This window comes from Panthera pardus, unplaced genomic scaffold (assembly GCF_024362965.1).
Source record: "Panthera pardus isolate Hobbes unplaced genomic scaffold, ASM2436296v1 HiC_scaffold_13, whole genome shotgun sequence".
NCBI lineage: Eukaryota > Metazoa > Chordata > Mammalia > Carnivora > Felidae > Panthera > Panthera pardus.
The window spans coordinates 51,934,805-51,959,203 of NW_026526688.1; the positions used below are offsets into that span (position 1 = coordinate 51,934,805).

Below are 24,399 nucleotides of genomic sequence, written 5' to 3' on the forward strand. Positions count from 1 at the left end.
ACTGCTGCATCATTAATATCTAGACTAGTGCTTGGCCCAGAGGCATTTAATAAAAATCTGAATACATGAATGAAACAGGATTTAAATACCAATGCTTATTCGACTGAACAAGTGTGCATTCCTTCTCTTCCTTCAATGGCGGGAGGCTGGACTTGAGCTGCAGTGGAAGAAGTGGGCAGGCGGAGTGGACAAGGCAAGGGCAGTGAAAGCAGAGGCAACGGTGTGGGGAAACAAAGCTGTGAGAGGACAAAAGATGTCTGGAGCTGACTGACACGGTCCTGGTGATCTTTATTTTAGATCAGTGGGCATTAGCCCTTGGAATACAGAGCCAGGAGGGTTGGTGGAGGTACGCTAGGCTAAAGGGTAGTGCATTCGTTAGACACGGGGGACTACTGGAACTACAAGAAGGAGATTTCATGAAAACAGATAAGAGGATGCCCTGAAAATAAGAAAAACTGCTGTCAGGCAGACCAGTCAGGAGAGTAGTTCAGTGGTAATAACAATCAGAAGTAATAACAGCCATGGTAATATTGGTAAAAATGGAAAAGCAGGATGAATGCCACAGGTATTAAAAATACCAAGTCAACAAGAGTTGGTGATGGTCTGATTGCATATGAAGGTCAAAGGAGAGAAAGAAATCAAAGATCATACTCAAGTTCATTATCCAACTTATGTTGGGCAAATACAACACACATTGATGGATAAGGTAGTCTGCGGTTTTACTTTTTTCTCCACAACTCTGGGTACATTTAATCCACTCGCTGTCATTCTCACATGAAGCCACCCCACAAATGCTTCCATCTAAACTCAGGACCAGAGAAGTTAAGGCTTGGCTCAAAGTCACAAGGGTAGTTACCAACAGATCTAACACTGAAATGGAAATCTCCTGTCTCTCAGTTCATTACTCTTTCCACTTCGACAACATAACTAGTTTCCATTAATCTTTCTCAAGAGTGCAATTATAATTTCTAAGAAAGGCAAACCTGTCAGTAGGTGAGGCCTGTCTCTCCTGGTAGAACACCTTGCATTCTTTCGGTGGGAGAAGAAAATGGGAGCCAGGGGCAAGATGTCTGACCCACGGCCTCCTTCAATGCGTGTTTGGAGAAATGATATAATAGATGCAGCTTGCTGACTACAGAAATCACACCCAAAGACTTCCATGTCAAGGTGTTAACAATGTATTTCTGGAAGCTCGGGGTACTTTCTGCAACCCACTCACACATTGGTATATAATAAATTAGGAATAATATATTTCTATGATATACTTTAGACAACAGAGACACTCAACAAATTACTTGCACTTAACCTACATGAAGAACCAACACTAGAGCTGAGGGAGAGAGGTAAAGACAAATATGCCCCCTCCTTCACTTCAAAGTGGGGGCATCTTCAGTCTTCCTCAGACATACATTCCAAAGGCTGAAGTAGGAGACAGTCATGAGGAGGAGGAGGAGAATGAGGAAGTGGAGGAGACGTCCACATGAGAGACCAGGGATAATGTAAAATTTAGTTGATGTCCAGGCCAATCTTGTTTTAGTGCATCTTATAAGAAAGTAAATCTGAGTAGTGAGTGTTTTGTGTTTTGTTTTAAAGCAGGAATAATGCTAGGCCCATGATTTGAAAGCAATCCCCACCCTCACCAGGCCCAAGTCTTTTGAGATAAAATAGTTTACATTTGGAATTAATGGATGAGAAAAAGGGTTGCTAAATTTCCATAAAAATATTTCTTTTGAGGTGAAAGGGTTTCATCTTAGTGTTTCCAACCTTCTTTCATTTAGTGATGATTTGCTGAATATCCTGTACATTAGGCCCTATCCACTTACAGAATGGGTAACTTCTGTAAAAATGGGACATTTTTCCCTCTAAATAAAAATGTGCGAGAAGACAAGAGCTTTCATCTCTGGAAAGACTGACCTTGAGAGGTTCTGCTGGTACAACCTAACGTGCAGCTGGAGGGCAGGGTGGATGCTCCACTGACAAGGAGGCCTGAGTATACAGCAATGACCTCCCCACCCCATCCCTTACCAGAACCCAGGCCACGTTCTCTAGAAAGCAACAGTGCCTTTCTAGAGAAACTGAACCTCACTAAAAGAAAGCAGTGGTGCCTATGCAAACAGAGCTCTCGATCAGCTGTTCACTGATTGACTCAAATGAGGGCTGGAGAGCAAAGGAACATCTGACTACGGAGAAGGTCTCCAACATGAAAGAAACCACACCCAAAATCCAACAGAAAAAAAGGAGCTCAGAGGAAGAAGAGAAAAACAACCTGTAGCTTTCATAAAATAATGCACTGAGAGATACGGGGGCACTCTGCACCCATGAAACGAGAACAGGATGCTACTTATAAATAAATAAATAAATAAATAAATAAATAAATAAATAAATGGAACAATCAAATGATGAGAAGCAGCTCTTGGAAATTAAAAATATGAAAACAAAACTTAAAATTTAATAGAAAGATTGAAAGAAAAAATATCAAAGAAAATCCAAAAGTGAATTCAGATACAGAAAAATAGGAGACAAAAGATGAAGAAAATCTGAAGAATAATTGAAGATGCGCACCATGTAACTAGTGACTTCCAGAGAAAAAGGAAAGGAAGAAATTATCAAAGAATGAATAAAAGGTATTTCCAGAACTGACAGAAAGACATGAATCTTCACAGTGGAAGGCTTATCAAGTATCTCATGAATAAAAACTCCCAACCAACTCACATTTCCATGAGAATTTAGAAATCCAAGGATAAAAAATCCTAAAAACTCCTGAAGACAAAACAAATACATGTAGAGGAACACAATAAGAACAGCAGCAATGGAAATCAGAAGAGACTAGAGTAATACCTTCAAAAGTCTGAAAAGAAAGCTTCTCAGAAAGCTGGAGGAAGAGAAGCAAGGAGACAAAGGACAAAAGAGAGAAAAGGAGCAGGGTGGAAGGAAAATTTGGGATGACAGGGCTAGAGCAAACCCAATGGCCAAAGTAAGCAGAATGAAGGCAATCCCTGGGGAAAAAACTGTGCTGAATGATTACCCACTATGTTCGACACTGCAGAAAAGTATTCTATTAAAAGGCTATTCAGGAAATAGAAAAAGTTACATGGATACACCCTTTGTCCCAGAAAATGCAAAATTATAAAAGGACATGTACACTTATAAAAGAAATAATAGTACACTACTTGGCTTAGCAAGGAACAATATTTACATAGTCATAAAAATATAAATACCAAATTTTAAATTAACTAATAATTATGTCAGTACAGTTCTCTTCAGTAACCTACTGAAAGAGAAGGCCAGATGATGTTAAAAAAATTAACGCATCAAGAATGTCACTGTAGGGGCGCCTGGGTGGCTCAGTCGGTTAAGCGGCTGACTTCGGCTCAGGTAATGATCTCGCGGTCCGTGAGTTCGAGACCCACGTCGGGCTCTGTGCTGACAGCTCAGAGCCTGGAGCCTGTTTCCGATTCTGTGTCTCCCTCTCTCTGACCCTCCCCCGTTCATGCTCTGTCTCTCTCTGTCTCAAAAATAAATAAACGTTAAAAAAAAAAAAAAAAAGAATGTCACTGTAACAGACATCTTTAAATATGAAAATAAATACCCTATAATTTTAAAAGACTTTGAGGTTCTGGAGGGAACACTTGGGAGATGGAGCAGCACAGGATGTGAATGCAGAATGCTGCTTTTCATTATAAGCTGTTCAGTGCAGCTTAATTTTTAAAATCAATGTGCAGGTATCACTTTGAAAAATAACAAGGAACAAAATGAATGCTCACTATCACTACGTGCCTGGGACTATTTGAACTGCTTTTCAGATGATCTCATTTAATCTCCAAACTAAGAATCCTTTTAGGTAATACCATTATTACCCCATTTTAAAGGTGAGGAAATTAAAGCACAGAGAGGTTAGGTAATTGGCCTAGGAGCTCACTGCCAGCAACTGATGAAGCCAGGGTTCAAACTTAGGCAGCGTGGACCACAATCTGGGGATCTTAACTTTGAAGAAAGCCAGGAAACTTTAATTTCATAAATTATTTTGGAGAAAGTGGATTTCCACCTATTGATAAACCTAGACAGGCACAACCAATCAGACTAAGAGACATGAATAAGTAGAAAGCATTTATTTTCTCATATCTAAAATCCCATATTTTTTTTTATCAACAATAAAAAACGCAGCCCAAACAGCAAGAGCAGCAGAAAAGAAAAAGTTAGAAAAAATTACAGTCACACAAACTATAGTTAAAAAATGACTAAGTTTCCTTGATATATGAATTTGTTGGAAAACCATTTATCAACAGCCTGTTTCTCTCTAGCAGAGTCCCTCAAGCCGAGAGCCATGTCATTCCCCTTTGACTGATTAATTAGCCAATCAGGGGACATTTTTCATTGTGAGGCATGATGGTTTATTCCAGCTAATGTTTGGTCTCTAATGGCGACATATTAAAGCCAACTCGGCTATTTTAGCCTTGTGGAGTGACCAAAAGGAAAGGATAGAAGATAAATCAAAAGAGCTCCTTTCAGTTTCCCTTCAGTCCTTAACAAAACCCCCAAGGAGCAAATGGCTGGAGGAAAGATCCTCTACCAATAAAAAGAAAAAACAAAGAAAAGAAAGGCGGAAATGCCTTCAAGCCAAGGGGATCCTTTCCTGTTTCTGAGGAGCAATAATTTATCCTCTGTTGATTAACAGACCACTGATAGAACAGGCACCAAAAAGTCAATATCTAGCTCTTGTTCTTTTTATCAAAAGCTGTGCTCAATAGAAAATCTAGCTCTGCAATGCTTCTTACTCACTTGGAATGATTTCACCTGCACGCTGAGTTAGACGAGGCCACGAGCAACCTCATCTCAGGCATTATTTACACTCAGCTCTCACTCCAGTCAAGCAGCCGCCCATGGTGCTGCAGGCTCTTGCAGTTTCTTAGCATCCTCATGCCTCTGACAGGCACCACAAAGCATGAAGAAGTACAAGTTCAAATATCAGAGGAATACAAGTTCCACAGAAGACTGATGTGAATCTTCATAAATGTAGGAGATAGGAAGCACCTCTTACATATGTGTCGTATGCTGCCTAGCCTCTGCACGGTGGTCCTGAGCAGCTGGTCTTTGCCATGCAATTCCACACTTGCACACTTACTTACATACATAAAACTCCCTGGCTTTCTCACCTCCAGCTAAGCCAAAGATTCCAAACCAGCAGTCTGTGTTACATGAGATCACAAACATGTTTCACTTGTCCTGAACAAGATCTACTACCACTACCATCATCAACATCATGGTTATTATTTTATGAATCTTGGAGACTTCCAGACAGGATATCAATTTCCCTGATTCCCTATAATCTTACAGTTAGACTATTCACACATTTACAGTCAGATGCCTAGATCCTATTGACATTTGAGTTTGAGACCCAGGATAAGGTGTTCATGTTACACCTTTTTTTCTATGCCTTGTCCATTCAGACACTCCTGCCCTTTGGGCTGAGATCAATCACCAGTTCTTCTCTGTAGGTTTTTCTGACATCATGGTAAAAGTTAATGGTTCTCTGGTCTGTGTTTCCACAATGTTTAAAACATACTTCAGTAACTGAGTTCAATTCAACAAAACCTTCACTGAGAACCTACTCCATGCCAGGCATGTTTCTAAATGCTAGACAGTACAAAAATTCCTGCCCTCACGGGGGTTCCAATCTACTGAAGAAAGATGGTAAGTAAACAATTTAGTACATCAGATGGCAGTGACTGCTATGGTGAAAAACACAGCAAAGGAGAAGGTATAAGAGTGTCATAGTTTTTTGTTGTTATTGTTTGTGTTTTCAATTATATATAGGATAATCAAGGAAGACCAACTGAGAGGACATTTGGACAAAAACGCAGAGGAGGCAGGGGCAAGCCACTCCACACAGAGGAGCCACCAAGTACTTAAACTTGAGGTGGAAGCTTTCCTATAGAGAAACAGCAAAGCAGACAGTGTGATGAGGGCAGAGTGGGTACCAAAAACCCAGAAGATGAGGCAGGGCGGTAGTGTATGTGTGTGTGTGTCTGTATAAGAGAGAGGGCCGGGGTGGGGGTGGGGGAGCACAACATATAGGACTTTAGGCAACTGTAAAGATTTGCCTTTTGCACTGAGTGTGACAAGAAAATGTGGGAGGGTTTTAAACACAGTAGTGACATGCTCTCAATTACATTTTCAAAAGATCACTCAAGCTGCTATAGAAAAAATACACTGCAGAAAAGACTCTTTACACTCTCTTATAGAATTTATTACATTATATTCAAGATATTTCGACATCTATCTCCTCTAGCAGAGGACCGTGAATTCCATGAAGGGGACCAAATCCTATCATCTTCGCAGCTTCAGCAATTACAGTAATACTTGGGATACACTAGGTAAATTTTTATAACCGTTGAAGTTTTCCCAGCTTTCCAATTATTAAGTAAGTGCCAACAAACTATGTTTATTATGGAAAAGAAAACAACTGAACATATCCTGTAAGAGGATATCTTTTGTGTCTGGTTTTGAGAGTATTAATACAGGGGTGCCTGGGTGGCTCAGTCGGTTAAGTATCTATCTGACTCTTGATCTCGGCTCAGGTCATGATCTCACGGTTTGTGAGATCAAGCCCTGTGTTGGGCTCTGTGCTGACAGTGTGGAACCTGCTTGTGATTCTCTCCCCCTCTCTCTGCCCCTCCCCCGCGTACACATGTGTGTGTACGTGCTCTCTCCCAAAATATATAAATAAACATTAAAAAAAAAAAAGGATTAATAGAAGTGAAGAATGTACTCAGGTACAAAGGATCATCTTGATTTAAGTTTAATATCCTTGGTAAACTATTTACTATTTTGTCCTTTCCTATCTCCAGGATGTCATGTTGCTCAGATGAACTTTAGTGAAAGAAAAGGGGAGGGTAATAGTCTCCTGGTGCTTCCTAAATGGACTGTCCCTCAATTCTCTTAGTTGGCATTTAATTCCACTTGCAAGTATCTCCAGAAGTTAAATTTTCTTTCTTTTTTTTTTTTTTAATTTTTTTTTTTTTAATTTTTTTCAACGTTTTTTATTTATTTTTGGGACAGAGAGAGACAGAGCATGAACGGGGGAGGGGCAGAGAGAGAGGGAGACACAGAATCGGAAACAGGCTCCAGGCTCCGAGCCATCAGCCCAGAGCCTGATGCGGGGCTCGAACTCACGGACCGCGAGATCGTGACCTGGCTGAAGTCGGACGCTTAACCGACTGCGCCACCCAGGCGCCCCCAGAAGTTAAATTTTCTATGACCTCTCTAAATAATTTGTACCGTCCACTTCCTCTTTAAAGAACATTCTTTATATCTAACTTAATCTCTGAAACTCACATTAAAAAATCGTTTTCTCTTTCTTCTGATAATGGAATCACACTAATTTCCGCAATGACAGAAATAGTCCTGCTTGATACAGGGGCATAAACTAGATTATCTTAAGAGTCTATCTGTCCTGAGATCCTATTATCTTTCCATAAACAAACAGATTCTAACAGTACTAAACCACTGTAAATCTTTTGCGAATAGGGATAGCATCAAATACATTTTGAAACTTATTAAATTCAGTACCATCATCTCCATGAATACGTAATAAATGTTGATGATGATAAAGAGCTTTTACCTCAGTTTTCTTTTTCTCATGTTTTTTAAAAGCAATGAATTCTTTACATGATAAACAAATGCTAACACCTCTACCCGAATTGTACAGGACATCACATTACAAGGAAGATCACTGCCTTAGTTATTACTCATCTTAAATATTAATTAAAACAAAATCGATATGCTAAGAACTCCTCTATAATTGCTATAATAGCAAAATGACAACAGAAAAGCCTCCCTGCTGGAGGACTTTAAGGAAGGGCTTATTGGCAATGAGTAAGTTTAGTCAGTACATTTATATTAAATATTGCTCAGCATGTGACTGTGTGCAAATGGATTAAAATTTTCTCATTTCTATATTAGGTTTATTTTTACCACCTTAAATTTGAGTGTATTAACAATTACAATGACAGCGATCTTAGAGGCAGCAACAAAGATACGCTTGGCACTTATTGCATGCAAGAGACTTGCTGAGAACTTTACACGGCTTATTCAATCTTGCTAGATGATTTACTATGCCAATTTTATGAATGGAAAAGCTGAGGCTCAGAGAGGTAAGTAACTTGCTCCAAATCACACAGTCTTCACACTACTCATGGATCAAACACAGGTTTATCAAACTCTGAAGTGCCTGCTCAATGCCATATTCCACTGATTGAGCTTCCCTTTAGAAGAAACCAGAGAAACAGAACAATTCATTTGATGACATCATTTCCTCATTCCACAGGTTAAGACAGATCTACCAGGTTCACCATCAATGTATAATCACAGAACCACAGAATGACAGATCCTAAGAGAACCACTTCAGTTATCTGGGTAACAAATCATTGCAAAACTTAGCAGCTTAAAACAACAATCCTTTCATTACCACATGCTATTTCTGTGGGTCACTAATTCAAGGAAGAGTTTGGCTGGGCAAAGAGTCTGGCTACAGTTCTCTCTAACGATCAAAGGGTGTTGACCAGAACCTCTTTCTCTTCACGTACTTTTTGGGCACCTGCATAATTCTGTGTGCTATGCTCTCCACATGGGCTAGTCTGGGCTTTGGGCTTTCTTACAGCTTGGGGGTTCAGGGCTACTGCACTGCTTATATGAAGGCTGAAACCTTCAAGAGTATTTTAGCCAGCAAGGCTTCTGAAGTCAGGCAGCATCCCCCCTGCTACACTCTATCACTATAAGCAAGTCACAGTCCTGCCCAGATGGAAGGGGAGGGGACTGGGCTCCACTTCTCATCCACTGTCATGATGAGACAGTGGCAAGGGTCAATCTAGAAGAGTATGTGGAATGGGAAATATCACTGAGGAGAATCTCTGGAAAACAGAACCTAGTGGAAGGACATACAATTCAACGCTCTCACTAAATAAGAAAATGGAGTTTACACATTAAAAAACATCCAAGACAGTTAACTTCACCTTGACACTCAACATTTCTAATAACTCCTGTAAGGCTTGAATTGTTAAGACAACTTGCTCAATATTATGCAATTTCTTGCTTAAACACACAAAAGACTTTTTACATTCATCTCCTGGGTAAGAAACAGAAGTAGATAAAGCCAAAATTGTCCCAAGTACAGGAGAATCAAGAAGAGGAATCCAAGTAATGTTTTTCCTTTGTAGTCTAGGACAACATAAAACTTATTTCAAATGTATTTCATGTGTCCTCTTTACTTCAGAATCAGGGAACCTTAGACTTGGAAGTACTCAAAAGCATTTAGTTCAGACTCCCTCATTTCAAGAGTTCCTCACACAAACCACAAGGTACATCCTACAGCTGATCAGCCCATGTTGCTTCTTTTCTCTAGGTAGATATCTATCAATTTCATCCATCAGTACTAGTTTTTCCTTATGAAGCATAACAAACAAATCTGTTCCTTTTTTAGAGGACCAGTAAAACTATTTAAGTTCAAGTCAGGATTTCTCAGAATTCAGGCAGAATTTCCTAACTGCTCATTTGCTAGTTCTGTGCATAACCTGCTTTCCTGATACTTTGGTCACTAGGGCTCATGTCTGAACACACTCTTAAAATATGGCACGCAGGCCTGAACAGACTAGTTCAAATATGGTCACCAGTGCAGAAAATAAGCAAAAAGCCTGCTTCTTTCAGCATGGAGGCACAATCATTCTGACACAGCACAAGCCTCCATGCAAGATAGCTGCCATACTACATGCTTTGGCTTATGTAAAACTGTGGTCAGGTTGCATGTCCCGGCCTCTAAGTTAATTCTCATCTAACTGCTACCAAATAGGATCTTTCCAGGATTAAATGAGGCTTTACATATCTTCACAAATTTTCATCTATTTAGTTTTGGTTAAATAAAGTGTTTTCCAGCTTAGACAGATTATTTTGGATCTGTTATTAGTAGTCAAAATGGTGATGGGAATTACTGAAGTCATCAACGCCAGCAAAAAAATAAACTTAATATAGACTTAAATGTATTATTTGGCTTGTTTGTGGGCTTGGTTTAAATTTACCTCTAACTAAAAGGTTCTTCATTAGAAGATGGCTTTAGCAAATACTAGTATAGGAAAACTGCCCAGCTTTTGAATGCTAATGCCCAGATCAGGGGTGAGGAGGGGGAGGCAGTGACAGAGGTTACAAGAAGGGGGAAACATTCAAATTTAAGAGTTTGTATTCTGGAAACAATTTATAAAACTCAACTTAATTAATGAATATAGGTAATTAAAAGGAACATTTGGCACTAAGGAGAAATAGCCTTCAAGGACATTTCAAACAAAAATTAAAAAAACAAAAAACAAAAAACAAAAAAAGACTCTTCTTTTCCCAATGATCTTCCCTTAAGAGGTACTGAGGGCAATTTATAGAACTAATGGAATAGTCAAAAATACCTCCGTGAATTCAATTAGCTAAAAGAGAAGGGTCTGCTTGGAAGTGAGTTTTTAGATTTGACAGTCAGAAATGGGAAAGAGAGGGAATTCATGATAACTGACAAGAAAGGGACATAAACCACAAAAGTCATGCTTTGGTTCAAAAGGCAAAAGCCATCAGATTATTCAAGCAAAGTGATCATTAACTGGGGTATCCTGGGAGCATGTAAGAAATAACAAAGTTTCTAATTCAATCAGATTATAGAGGTGAATAAATACACAATTATTTTGTCAAGAGACTATGCCAGAAACACGCTGTTTAGAGAAACAAAGTAGGAATGCTGGTAACACATTCTCAATCCTTGATATGGTTTAGGAGTATTTTCTCTAGTGATAAGGCTGAATCAGGAAACAAGCTGGATAGAGGAAGGAAACTGGAAAGGTGGGGGGAGGGAAAAAATGAGAGAAGCAAAAAAAAAAAAAAAAAAAGAGGAGTATCAGGAAGTTCAACAAGATAGGAACTAATGGAATTTGTTTTTTAGCGTCTCCAACTCCCACTTGCACACCAAGTGAGAAAAGATACACACACACACACACACACACACACACACACACACACACACACACGTATCTATAACTCCTGGCAGGCACTGGCCAGCACAAGTACATGCTGTAGGTCTCAAGGGGCCCTAGCAATCTCAGTTCAATATATTCGATCATTTCTTTGTCTCCATAGAAAGTGCATACATCTCCAATTTAGGTGCACTCCAATCCAGAGTCATTGTCTTCCTATTACAAAGATGATGGGGAAAGGAAGGACTTGGAAATTAGAAATGTACAACCAACCATTCCCATACACAGCAGTTTACTAAAAGGTTTCTGACTACTCGGTAGTGTGTGAGGATCTTTCACTATTTAAGCAAGTAGTTCTGAATAGCCAGATTCAGATAGGGCAACAGTGCCGCTAGACTGTCTCTGCGGCTTGAGAAAACACTGAGCACTGAGAAAGTCAGAGGGTAGTTCCTAAAGAGACAGGAAGGTTTTAATTTCTTTATAACAATACAACACAGTTAAGCCCATGAAAAACTATTCCAGAGTGAAATGCAATGTCTAAAGGCCAATTTCTGGCAAATGGGATTGATTTTTAAAAACACAAAATGGCATAAGCAAACATTCATTCAATAATCCTTTCTTGAGAAACTACTGGTTGTACCAGTGGATTATGCTTGGCATAGGATTGAAAGTTAACTGATGAATATTTCCTACTCTCAGAGAAGAGACAGTTATTTATTAATTAAAACATTCCAAAAGGAAAAAAAATATTTCAAATATCAACGCTGAAGCTATACAAACCATTTTTAAGATGAGAAACAGGTCCATTTTTAAAAAACAGAAGTGCAGGGAGATTTTAATTTACTGAATTCCTACCATGTGCCAAGCACTGACTCAAGGCCATGCCAGAGGCCCAGAGATGAATACAACACAAATCCTCTCTCTTTATGTAGTTTACTGTCCAGTGTGTGTGATGGATGAAAAACTCCATGTGTAAAAATACAGGAGATTGATTTCTTCATTTGATGTGTCAAGATCAGAGAGAGGATAAAAGGCATAATCGAAATTTCATCAATGTGTCCCAGACATCTTAGGTTTAGCTTAGATTGTTATTTTGATGTGGTTTTTTTTTTTCCTACATATTATATTCAAAATAATTAAAGAATCAGATTCCTGGTCTGGCACAGTTTGCTCCTCTACATAATACAAGGCTCACTACTACTACTACCCTCACAAAGAAAATGTTCATTTTATATAATTTTTTTTTAACTAGGAAGAGATTTTTTATGCACAGTCCTGGATTTTAAAAATTCCTTTTGGATCAAGGACTCCCAGGAAAATCTGATGAAAGCTCTGGACTTTATATATCCATACCTACATGTACATAAGCCCACAAACAAATTCTGCATGCAACTTAGAGGAGTTCACCAACCCACTATAATGAGTGTACCCAGAGATACTGCCCAAGGACCTCTCCTGCACTGACATGTTGCACAGAACAAACCTGTCATATAATAATGATACCACTTTATATTTATCATCACTTTACAGTTTCATGTACTTCTGACATTACTAAAGTAAAGGACTTCATCAATACATTTGGATTTTAAAGACATCAAACAATCTGATTTCTACAGGGCATTTTCTAAAGTTCCACAAGATAGAAGACATACAATCTAGCAAAAGACATAAAAGCTAGCAAGCATTAAGTGTCCAAGGTAGATCATGGAAACTACGATCAGCCCTTAAAATCTGGGTACTGATCGTTACAGATGTAAGTGGACCCAGCATGTAACTGTGAGAGATCAAATGGCTGATACATAGAACATTCAATCTTGAATCAGACAATTGTGTTGACAGCAGCAGTTGCTGAGGTTGGGGAAGGTGCGGGGAAGGTGCAGGGAAGGGAGTTGACTACAAGTGGAGGTAGTATGAGGGAGATCTTTATGGTGAGGGAATAGTTCTGTAATTAACTGAGACAGTGGTTACAGGATCCACAAATGGGATAAAGTGGCATACACAGAACTACACACACAGACTGTATGAATGTCACTTTCCTGGTTTTCATCTTATGCTATAGTTGTACAAAATGTAATCACTGGGATAACTGGGTGAAGAGTACAAGAAACCCCTCTGAACTATCCTTGCAACTTCCTATGCATCTGTAATTATTTCCAAATAAGAAGCTTTAAAGCAAAAAGCCAAAAAAAAATCTGTTATTAATTAAGGGTTGCAGATATTTCTTGAATATAAATGTATTCAGATCATTTGATGCATATGAGAAATCAGAAAATGCACAAGTAACACAGCATCTGTGCTCCAGAAACTAAAGCTAGCTCTTTCTTTTTTTTCTTTACAGCACAAGCGGGGAAGGGGCAGAGAGCAAGGGAGGGAGAGAGAATTCCAAGCAGGCTCCTCATTGCCAGCACAGAGCTCGTGGGCTCAAACTCACGAAACTGTGAGATCATGACCTGAGCTGAAACCAAAAGTCGAATGCTTAACCGACTGAGCCACTCAGGCGCCCCTGGCTGGCTCTTTCTTGATTCAGCTCCCACCAGCACAGTAAATTGTTCCCAAAGCTGGCCCAGGCATTTGTAATATGCTTCTGAACCCACCATACATAGTTCAATTCTGACTGAAGGCAAGGCAGTGAGGTTTTGGAAGTTAAACCATTATTTTCAGCAAAATAATAGCCAACCATTTCCCCACAAAATCATGATGAAGTATTAACTGCTTATGTCTCTAACAAAATCTCAAAGAAAATTTCTGAGGCATAACTGGACTCATTTAAACATAGATTTTTTTTTTTTTTTAATGCACAAAAGTTAATTAACATTGTGGCAGAGGGAAAAGGACAAGGACTTTGGAGTCAGAGGGACCTGGATTTAAACCCCATTTGTGCTGTGTTGGACCTTCATAACAAATCCTTCTGAGCCTTGGTTTCCTTACTGCTAAAAAGGTGATAATAATGCCTACTTCACAGAAGTGTTACAAGGATTAAATGAAATACTATCATATATGTCTCTCACAGTGTCCAGCAAATACATGCTTCATAAGGTTGTAGTTTCTTTTCTATCACTACAACAGTCAGGGATTATAGAAATCAGTAAGTCAGGCTTAGTTGTGAGAGAGATGATGTTGCCCAAGCCAGATGTGGTCAATGCCCAAGGTTCTTTAAATCCAGATGCAAAGCCAAGATTACCATCAGTACCTTAACCAGAGCACCCAGGGAGGATTACTACTTCAACATTCAACACTGCCATGGTGTCTAAGATTCTTTAGGTATTTGACCTCCAGCAGCACCTTTACCTTGGCAATGCCAAATATAATTTCAGGCCAATACTGTTAGGGGGTCAAGGGAGTAAAAACAAGTGATCCTACTTCCAACTGCAAACAGGAACCAAAAGAGGTTGTATTTTCAAACAAATCTCATCAAAGGCCTCCTGCCCTTGGCTATAAGGACCGTTGTAACTAACATGGTAAGGTTTCATAGCAACAATTTATTCAGGGAAGGTACAGGTGTGCCTCAATGAGAGCCAACTCCATATATGAAAATCCACACATATCTAAAACTTAAATTTAAAAGTGATTCTGCTTTAGAGAGAAAGGCAAACCAAGAAATAGACTCTTAACTATTGAGAACAAACTGAGGGTTACCAGAGGGGAGGTAGGTGGGGGCACGGGTGAAAGAGGTGATGGAGATTAAGGAGGGCACTTGTGATAGCACCGGGTACTGTATGGAAGTGCTGACTCACTACATTGTACACCTGAAACTAATACTACACTGTACTTAATGCTAACTGGAATTTAAATAAAAATGTAAAAGTGACTCTGCTTTACAGAAATACTTCTTAGTTGGCGTCTTAAAATGTGATTAGATTTAAATACATTCCATGTTGTATGCAAATACGTACAGACGTATATTAAATGTCAAATACCACCGGGGCCCAATCTACTCCTTGTACTGCATGCAGCAGAGTGTGACCAGCAGCATCGGCATCACCTGGGAGCTTCTCAGAAATGCAGACTCTTGGGCCCCACCCCACCCTCAAGAACCAGAACCTGCAGTTTAATAAAATTCCCAGACGGTCTGTGTCCAGATTAAGATTTCAGAAGCCCTGTCCTAGGCAACATTCGTAATCCTAAAGTCAGAAGCTCTCCCAGATGTCACATATGACAGGGCTTCTACTAGTGGCTCTCAATCCTTACTCCCAATAATCACCTGTGTCATCTGGGTAGGCTTTATTTGATATTAAAACGATTTTTCTTCTTCTCTTTTTAATACCTATTCCTGGACCCTAACCCCAAATTAGGATTTAACTGGCCTGGGGTGGCACCCTGGCATTATCATTTTTTAAAAAGCTCCTTAGGTGACTGAGTGCAAGAGATGCTGAGAACCACTGCTACAGACCAAGTGCTGCGTCGTGATATAAAACTGCCTCAGCGAACAATCAGGATGTTCAATGCATCAACAAGAGGAGGACCGTAAGCTGGAATGAGAGATGAAGACACGCCTGGATATAAATCTTGCACAAAGCACAGGATCCTACAAGGCCGGTCTTCTCCACACCAACTGCACCAAAATAGATTTTCCCTGGGTTAGTACCAGAGAATTGGTTCCGAAGCTCCTCAAACACAGGCTCATGTCAACGTGGTCATGAATGACATCACCGTCAAAAGGCCAAGTAATACCAGACAGTGTTGAAAACCTCAAGGCACCTAACATCAGTAGTCCTCAGGCAGATGTCTGCCAGAGGATTAGAAACCTCTAATTGCCTTTAACAAAAAGCTTTCCTGTGCTTACCACAGAAGTTCTTCTAAAGTTCTACCAAAAGTTTCCTTCCCTGATCTGTTCAACCATAAAATTTCAAACAGAGTGCTACAAAAGACCACGGTTTCAGGCAGCAGGGAGAAAAAGGCGGGCCAAGTAATCCAAGAACGCAAAGATCCAGAAATGCCAGCACAGTAAGAATGCAGGATTGACAGAGCTGGAACAAAAAGGTTATTTTCAGGAGTCCAGGATGGACTATGGGGCCGAGGCAAAGGTGCCAGGTGTGGCCATGGGAGGGTGTGGTTAGGTCAGTGCAGAGGTGATAGAACATCCTTGAGGATACTCAAAATATGGAGCATGATCAAAGGACAGTGATTAAAGAGGAAGACTCAGATAAGACAAATGCAGTCTTTAGTGAACAAGGCAGGGGCCTGCCTGAGCCAATCCAGGTCATACAGTCACCACTGAGGGGCAGAGGGGTGACCAGAAGCAGGGCTGTCTGATGATCCTCTGCTCTTTCCAACAGCCTCTCTGGGAGTGAAACATCCAGTGTGGCCTGATGGCAGAACGCCTTCTCCCTAACGACCCACCTGCCTTTGACATGACTCAGCAGAGACCTATAAACACCGCCCCTCAGTGAGCCAACAGAGCACTGCTTCCTCAGTCCTCACTGCTAAAGGTGTAGGGGCAGAAAAGCCCTGACAAATGGAATTTAGTCCCAACCTGCAAAGGAAATCACCGAGCAAAAATTTCTAATAACTGCTTATTCTAGAGTCTTCGGAAATAATATGAAGTAACAAAAAGCTACTACCCTGGAAAAATTCCTGTCAGTCTAGAGAAATGTCAGAAAAAATTGCACCAGGGCCTTGGCTAGAAACCAATAAAGAAACCTAAGTAGGACACACCAGATTAACTGAGTAATAGTTATAGCAACCATACTGCAGATTTTTGGAGGCAACACCAATTTTAAATTTTTACTCCTATGTCTCCAGAAACCCCTATTTCACAAATTCTATTTTGACATCCAAACTCAGGACTGCCTCTTACTTTGGAAATGGCACAAAAAACTCCATACTAAATTACAAAGCCCAATTTACTAACGAAGCTTATGAATTATGGACTCATCTCATGTAGGGTACGGTGTAGTCACCCTGCTCTCACCTAGTTTTAAGACAAACACTATTGTACAATGGAGGAAATACTACATCTAAATCCCTTACAGATTCTTGGTGATGATCCTACACTTTCAAAATGTTTTTAAAAGGAAGCAGACCAGGACAGGACTATGCAGATGACATTGTCCCTCCCAAGCCATATCCCAGACTGTTATGCAGTCTGAGCAAACAAAACCGCTGCAAGCATCCTCGGATGGGAGAGACATTTTCCCCATTGAGTATGTCAGCAAAAGCATTCTTCCCAGAGTTTACTCTAGTCCTCACACAAGGGAAAAAGCAGGTGACACATACTCTTCTTTAGAATCCTTGTATCTTCCAACTACTATTATTAAGAAGGTCACATTTAGCCTTTGAGACTTCTCACATCTTTTTTTTGGAGCTTTATCTAAAGAGTACTATCAGTAATAGATATAAATAGTTCTACGCACAGCTGAAAACCAAGCGGTGTTGAAACAGAACATATCAATTGTATGTGGCTTAATACCTCAGGAGTCTTCTTACTCTGTCTTTTCCCAAAAATGCAGTCAAGATCTGTTTTGCTCCGAGATGATAGATCCTTCCCTAGAAAAACAACACGGTGCCTTTCAGTAATACCATTCTTTCTAAAATAAGGGGCACAAATATAAACTATGAGAATCCTGAAAGCAAAATGGATTTTGGAAAAGAGACAATTTTGTAAACTACTTTCTGTCTCCCTTCACAACAACTCCTTAGTTAACAAGTAAAATCAAATAAATTTTAAAATGACTTAAAACTCAAGACAGTGTTTCACAACCAGAATCCGTGATGTTCTCTTCTTTATGGTAGAAACAATCAAAAGCGTGTAGCAGGAGAGGAAAACTGAATTTCAAAGCTAGCTCTACTACTGGTACACCTTTCATTTATGATTTCTGGGTCTCTAGGTTCCCCATTTATAAAACAGATATTTTTTACTTCAAGGAGACATGAGTTACTCAGGATTATGAAATGCAGAACAAAAATGCTGGTAGCTTTACAGCTTTTAAACACACACGAATGAGAGCATATTGTATTTGACACATAGGAGCTCAATAACTAATTGAATGAATGAGAAAAAATTTAAAAAGAATAAATGCAAACAAAAATTACTACATTAGGGTGAAAGGATTTCAGATTTTTCTCTTTAAAATGTTCTTTACTGTTACAACTATATCATCTTTAAATAAAAGGATACATAATAAGAGCAGGAAATGAAATGGCTTCTGGCAAAGCACTGTCCAAAGGACCTATGCCTCTTATTAAAAACACTAAACTCTTTAACTTAATTTCAAACCCACAAACCAACTAATTTAAAATTCACTTCTTTGGAATTTCCACTTCTACCAATAATACTCTGTGAGCAGTCAACTGAATCTCTTCCCATTTGTCAACTACATGGTAAATGCACTTTAAAATGTAACTACTACATGTAAAGTCTTGAAGCTCTGGGGGAGTTAGGCTCTAGGTTAGACACAGGAATTTTTGTTTTGAGTAGGAAGACTAAGTTCCAATGTCATGGACCCACTGGTCTTCTTAGCTTCCTGTAGCAAACTGACTTGGCAAAGTAATGGCATGACCCAGAAAGTTCTAGTTCACTGACAATCACTGGGGCATTCAAATATGATATCGCTCAGTGACTCCATGAAATTAAAAAACAAAACACTCTTGGATTTAATGCAAAGCCAGGCGCCATAACCAGTTTCATAGGCAGCAGTACCAGATTCAATGGTCCAGTCAATACGACCAGTTTCTATCAGGAAGGACATGTTCCTTTGTGGCTCTGTGTTACTCTCTCCTTTCTTCCTGAGCTAGAAACAAAGCCCTCCTGGTTCTGATTATTAAGCAGACCCATACAAGAGACCCCATAGGAAACCTACTTAAGAACAAAATGAAGCATATCCCAGACAAGAACTCAGAAAATGAACCAGAAAAGTGGGGAATAACACTGCTCATGGTGGGGATAACTGGACAAACCCTCAGGAGGAGGTCTAGAGATCTATTCTTAGCTTTGTCATCAGCATAACCCATTTTGCACAGCAGAGCACATTCAGGGTGGCAGCTTCTATTTCAGAAAAAGGAGTTATACTTAGTTCAAAATATGTATTCGCCATCTATCCCCAACCTATCTTCTGGAATGGAACAGAAACCCTAAAAGAAATGCAAATTAAGATCTCTTTTATAGCAATTCAACTAAAAGGAATGCTGAAGGGATTAAAGAAGGCAGGGTACATGCAAGATCACAATTCTAAAACAGGATGTCAAACTATGAACACGCAGAGATTGAAAACAAATCTAAACATCAAAGGGAAAACTGCCAAGCTGGGAGAGACAGTAAGCTGTACCAATGAAGGTGCAAGTGTTTCTAAGGTTTTGGTGATGGGTTCTTGTATCAGAAATTTTTATCCTTTAGAAAGTTCACTTAAGTAAATGTAGAAACCAGGATTGTTACAGGCCTTGCTCTGGATTTGATCTGGAAAACAAAACACAGAGAAGAATTAAGAGTCAGAGACCAATGGAAAGGGACTTAAAGATAGATCAAAATGTGAAGATGGAAGCAATATTGAAATAGTTATTAGTCAATGGTCCTGGGTGAAAAGTTTATCAACGTTACAAAATTATGGCCATTTTGGAATCAGGTATATATATTAAAACTGAGTTTGAAAGTTTACTGGTCTCAGTTCTGAATTAAGGTTAAATCACAACAAATACTGTTGATAAACTTAGATGTTAGAGAAAATGACAATCAAAAACTAAAAGGAAATATGTGTTCTCTGTCTGAATTTGGGTCATCTATCTATTAATCTTCAATTGGCCATAACATTTTGAGAACCAGGAAAAACAGCTTCCAGTAGCCAAGCTGATAGAACTTAAGTCCATAAAAGGATAAACAAGTACTTTCAGAAAAGAGTACTTTATGATCTTTTTAGCTGTTTTTCTAGTAATCATGATTATTAGGTTTTCCAGTCTATCCAAGTGGCAATTTGGAAAGGAGAGAAGTTACCACTATAGTCAGATACACTTTACAACACCAAGGAGTCCACAAGGGAAGCAAATGAAACTACAAAAAACAAACATAAGAATTGAAGAATCACAGAGATTTGGAGGCTCTTACTTTAAGGGTAAAAGTCATATAGAACCCAACAAGTTCTAAGGAAAAAAATGTATTACAGCACTGTATTGTAACAAAGACTTAAAAAAAACCCTGAGTTTTCTACTCAGAGTAAAGGGGCGAGGGCAAGGAAATGCAGGTCTGAGAAATACGTTTGTTAAAATAAAAAAACAAACAAACAAACAAACAAAAAACCCACTGCAGGTGTATGTAGGAAGCTTCATTTGCTTAGAAATTTCATTTGCATTCCCCAATAAAGAAGGATAAAACACTGCATTCTGATTTCTGTTTTTAATGAAAATACATGGGACCGATAATAAGCCTAGGACCAAAGATTATGGCAACGTCACTGAAAGGGTGATGTCAGAAAACCAGGAAAACTGAAGGAATCAGAGTAGGGAATGAAAAGAAGTGAGACCCTCACAACCAATAAGACAGTCAGGATTCTGTAAAAGCCTGCCATGGTGCTATTTTATATTTAAATGGCAAAAGAATCAGAAGAGGAAACTGGATGCCGGTCACCAGCAGAGTCCGACGTGGGGAGGAGGTCACCACGCCAGCAGTCCTACAGTCTGGTGTATCCAGGCTAGCAAGCCAGCTACCAGGACCTGTGCTGTCCGTGCAGTTTCCTTGTTTAAGAAGCAAATACTGCAAACTGTCAAAGGAGTAAGAAGGCTGAGTAATATTACTAAGGTGAAGCTGCACAGCTTCAGTTTGTGCGACCTTTCTTCTAGCCACCGCACGATGCGGGGCAGTGGTCGGGGGGGTGGGGGGGTAGAAGCAGCGTTCTCTTGATAACTTCCCACTGCATATACTAAACACTTCAAAAATGGTTTTGTAGAATTTCACATTCTCCCTATCTTTTCCTCTCTGTAGATGAGGCCTCAACAAACATTTTTCAAATTAAAAGAAACTGCACTGAAGTTAGGCTTGTTAAACAAATACAGATGAAATTAACTTTTAAGTTATATAATAAATTGTTTCAAAATAAAAGCAGAAATTTGGGACCAGAAAAAGGAATAATTATGTATTAGAACTAAAATGATATAGCCAGTATTTAGGCAGCAGTATATTTTACAGTGCTATTCACTACTGGAATCTCACTGAAGTCAAATTTTTATCTTCACTCTTCAAACCAAGCTATGTAAAATGCCATTTTCCCATGATTTGGTCTCTGGACCACACATGGGAGTTACAACATGAATCACCCTCATCAAATAAGCAAATTAGTTACTGCGGGGCATACCCGCAGGCTAAAATGATTATCATTTAATATGCTGAACAATCAAAAGTTCCATAAAATGGGTCATTTCTGAAAAGTCATAAAATGGAACCTACTTTAGAACTTTATAATGACTGAGAAATCTTTCCTCATTTTACTTACTTATTTTTCAATAGGCTTCACGCCTAGCATGGAGCCCAATATGGGGCCCAAACACACAACCTTGAGATCAAGACCTGAGCTGAGATCAAGAGTCAGACGCTTAACCAACTGAGCCACTCAGGCACCCCTGAAATCTTTCCTCATTTTTAAGACAAGAAACTGAGTCTGAAAGAAGGTAAGTGCTTAAGTGATGTGAGAGACTAATGGCAGAACCCAAGTTTCCTGTTGATCTAAGAACATCCACCTTAGAGTGTTATGCTAAGTGAAAAAACCCATACAGAGAAAGACATATACCATATGTTTTCACTCTTATGTGGATCCTGAGAAACTTAACAGAAACCCATGGGGGAGGGGAAGGAAGAAAAAAAAAAAAAAGAGGTTAGAGTGGAAGAGAGCCAAAGCATAAGAGACTCTTAAAAACTGAGAACAAACTGAGGGTTGATGGGGGGTGGGTGATGGGTATTGAGGACGGCATCTTTTGGAATGAGCACTGGGTGTTGTATGGAAACAATTTGACAATAAATTTCATATATTGAAAAAAAAAAAAAAAGAACATCCACCTTAGAGAAAACTGAGGGTTTATCATTCATAACCAGGGACAACAATTGTTCTACAAGAAAAGATTTATTAAATGAAAGAACTTTAGAACCTGCTTTCACTGTGGATTGTTCAGATGGGTAGTAAATAATTATTTTCTTCACCACCTGGATTTCTGCCTCCTTTTCCCACCTTTTCCACTTACTCTCAATCTGCATTTCCTGTATCTTCCCACTCAATCTCCTCTGCTTCCTTTCTGACAATATATCTTGAAAGGATGTATCTTTTCCCTGTATACCGATGCCCTCTTTCTCCCCAGGCAAGGCTAATAAATCAGCAAACCTCATTCAGAGAAAACGAAGGCACAACACACCAAGCAGGCCGACAGGGTCACCTGGCAAGGAAGTGGCTTAACTAGAAATAGAAAGCAGATACTCCCAGCATCCATTAGATTAAAGCAGATTAAAGAGGTTTATCCCAGCTTCAGCAAACACTTCGGGTGAAATCATGCATGCAGTTAGATACTAAAGGAAAACTAGATTTGCAAAAGTGAAAGCTTCAAAGGCTGACATGCCATCTAAAAAGTTACAGGCCACTTTTCATGAATTTGCTCAGCATCTTTCTGTGATATGTCTCTTTTTTCCTATAGGTTATAATGAAAAAAGGAGGGATATTTAACGACTGGTTATAAAGTGGCAATTTAGCCTCTTCTCAGAAAGACTGAGGAGGTAACAGGGACTGTTCTTGTTCCAGAACAGAAGTGGAGTGGAGAGAAACCCCAATCAGAAACCATAGAGGACAACAACAAAGAAGGTTCTAAACTGAAAGAAGAGGGGAAGACATGAAGAGCCATACAAACCACAGCAGCTGGAAGAGGGAAAGGGGAAGTGCCTGTTTCTCTTTGTACATGTTCCTGAAGCTATTCAGCTCCCGACTCCATTAAACTCTGCCACGGGCTCTCACTTAAACCAAAACCAAACCCAAACCTTTGGGGTTTTGGCCCAAGTGAGAACCATTAATTGCCAAGAGGAATGGGAATTCCAGCTCCTACTGCTATTGAGGCAAGTTCTAGGAATTAGGGAATTCTCAATCATGCCAACTAGACTAAACCAAAGAGATGTGTGCTTCCTGGCATATAAAGATAGAAAGGTACATCTCATCTCCCATAGAAAGGCCATCATACGGTGACTAGATAGCACAACAGGATTATCATCACATTTATACTTGAAGTACAGTATGTAACAAATAAGATTTTGTGCCTGGAAAGTGTACTTAATGCATAATATTATTCTATGGGAAAACATCTGGGGGAGTTGAGGAGTTCAAGTTAAATTGTTTCTTACCAATACAAGACTGCCACCTGGTGGTTACACAGGACAACTGCACTTGTAATTGGCGGCGTTTATTGGGAAGGGAGTAGGGAGGCGGTGATGGAAGAAGATGGGATTCACTACCCAGTTCTCAAATATGTTTTCTAATGCTACTTTGCCATGACCATGGAATGCCTAAGTTAACATTCCATTCAATGAAGAAATGGTGTGAAATAATATAAATCAGTTTAGGAGGGAGATTTCTCATACTGGAGATCTCAAGATAGAACACAATTCTGTAAATTGGAATAATTTAAGTTATTCAATACCAACATTAAACTTCAAAAACTAGAAATTGTAAGTAAAAATGCTGAGCAATAAATTAAAATTATTTTCTGACTTAGTGACGTAAAGTCACTTTTCTCTTTTACATAGCAAGTTGACTTCTGCTTCCAGCTTTGCCAAAGGACTTGCATGTAATCTAAAACCGAATGTGGGGCCCTACCTCAGAGCTAACGGATCTGCAATTTAACAAGATCTCCAGGTGACTCACAATAAATGCTGAAAATTTAGCACTGCTGTACATCAAGCCAGGCAGGCCACCCATACTTGTCCATTCTGCACATAAAACAAGTAATGTTGGTGAGAGCTAAAAATGCTTTAAGAAACCTGGTATGAACATGGGGATTTCAACAACAAATAAAGAAATGCTTAATTTTACCTTTTGTGAATTTCATATAATGAACACGGTTTTTGGAGATCTTGGATTTTTCTTCAAGGCTGAAAGTTTTCTTTTCTTTGTTGTCTGAGGAGTCTTTAAAAAAAAAAAAAAAAAAAGAACGAAAGAAAAGCATTAAACTCTCTGAAACCCATCCCCTCATTCATTCTCTTACCATGACATGGTCTTTTTTAAATAAAACCTTTAGAAGCCCTATTATTTAATACTGAGCTCTACTCATAGGATTAGAAACACTCTCCTTAAACTGTGTACTGTGAATCAGGCAAGGCTATTCACATGAAATTTATAAAATCCTCAAGAAAGAGAAATGAAAACTTGTGTTCACACAAAAGCTTACAAACGAATGTTATAACAGTCTTATTTATGATAGTAAAATACTGGAAATAACCCAAAATTCCTTC

At 39.2% G+C, this 24,399-nt stretch overlaps 1 protein-coding gene across 4 annotated transcripts in view; it reads right to left on the reverse strand.

Moving 5' to 3' along the window:
* PINX1 (PIN2 (TERF1) interacting telomerase inhibitor 1) overlaps positions 1 to 24,399 on the reverse strand; it is an 88,597-nt gene that overhangs the window by 39,523 nt on the left and 24,675 nt on the right. For 3 of the 4 annotated variants that reach the window (XM_019440928.2, XM_019440930.2, XM_019440929.2), the window contains 2 exons: positions 23,981 to 24,073; positions 17,407 to 17,483 (listed from right to left, as the gene is read on the reverse strand). In XM_019440928.2, coding sequence (XP_019296473.2) covers positions 17,407 to 17,483; positions 23,981 to 24,073 — 170 coding nt within the window. Of the gene's footprint in view, positions 1 to 17,406; positions 17,484 to 23,812; positions 23,878 to 23,980; positions 24,074 to 24,399 lie in introns of all 4 variants that reach the window. The other variant, XM_053901105.1, reaches the window with a different exon arrangement.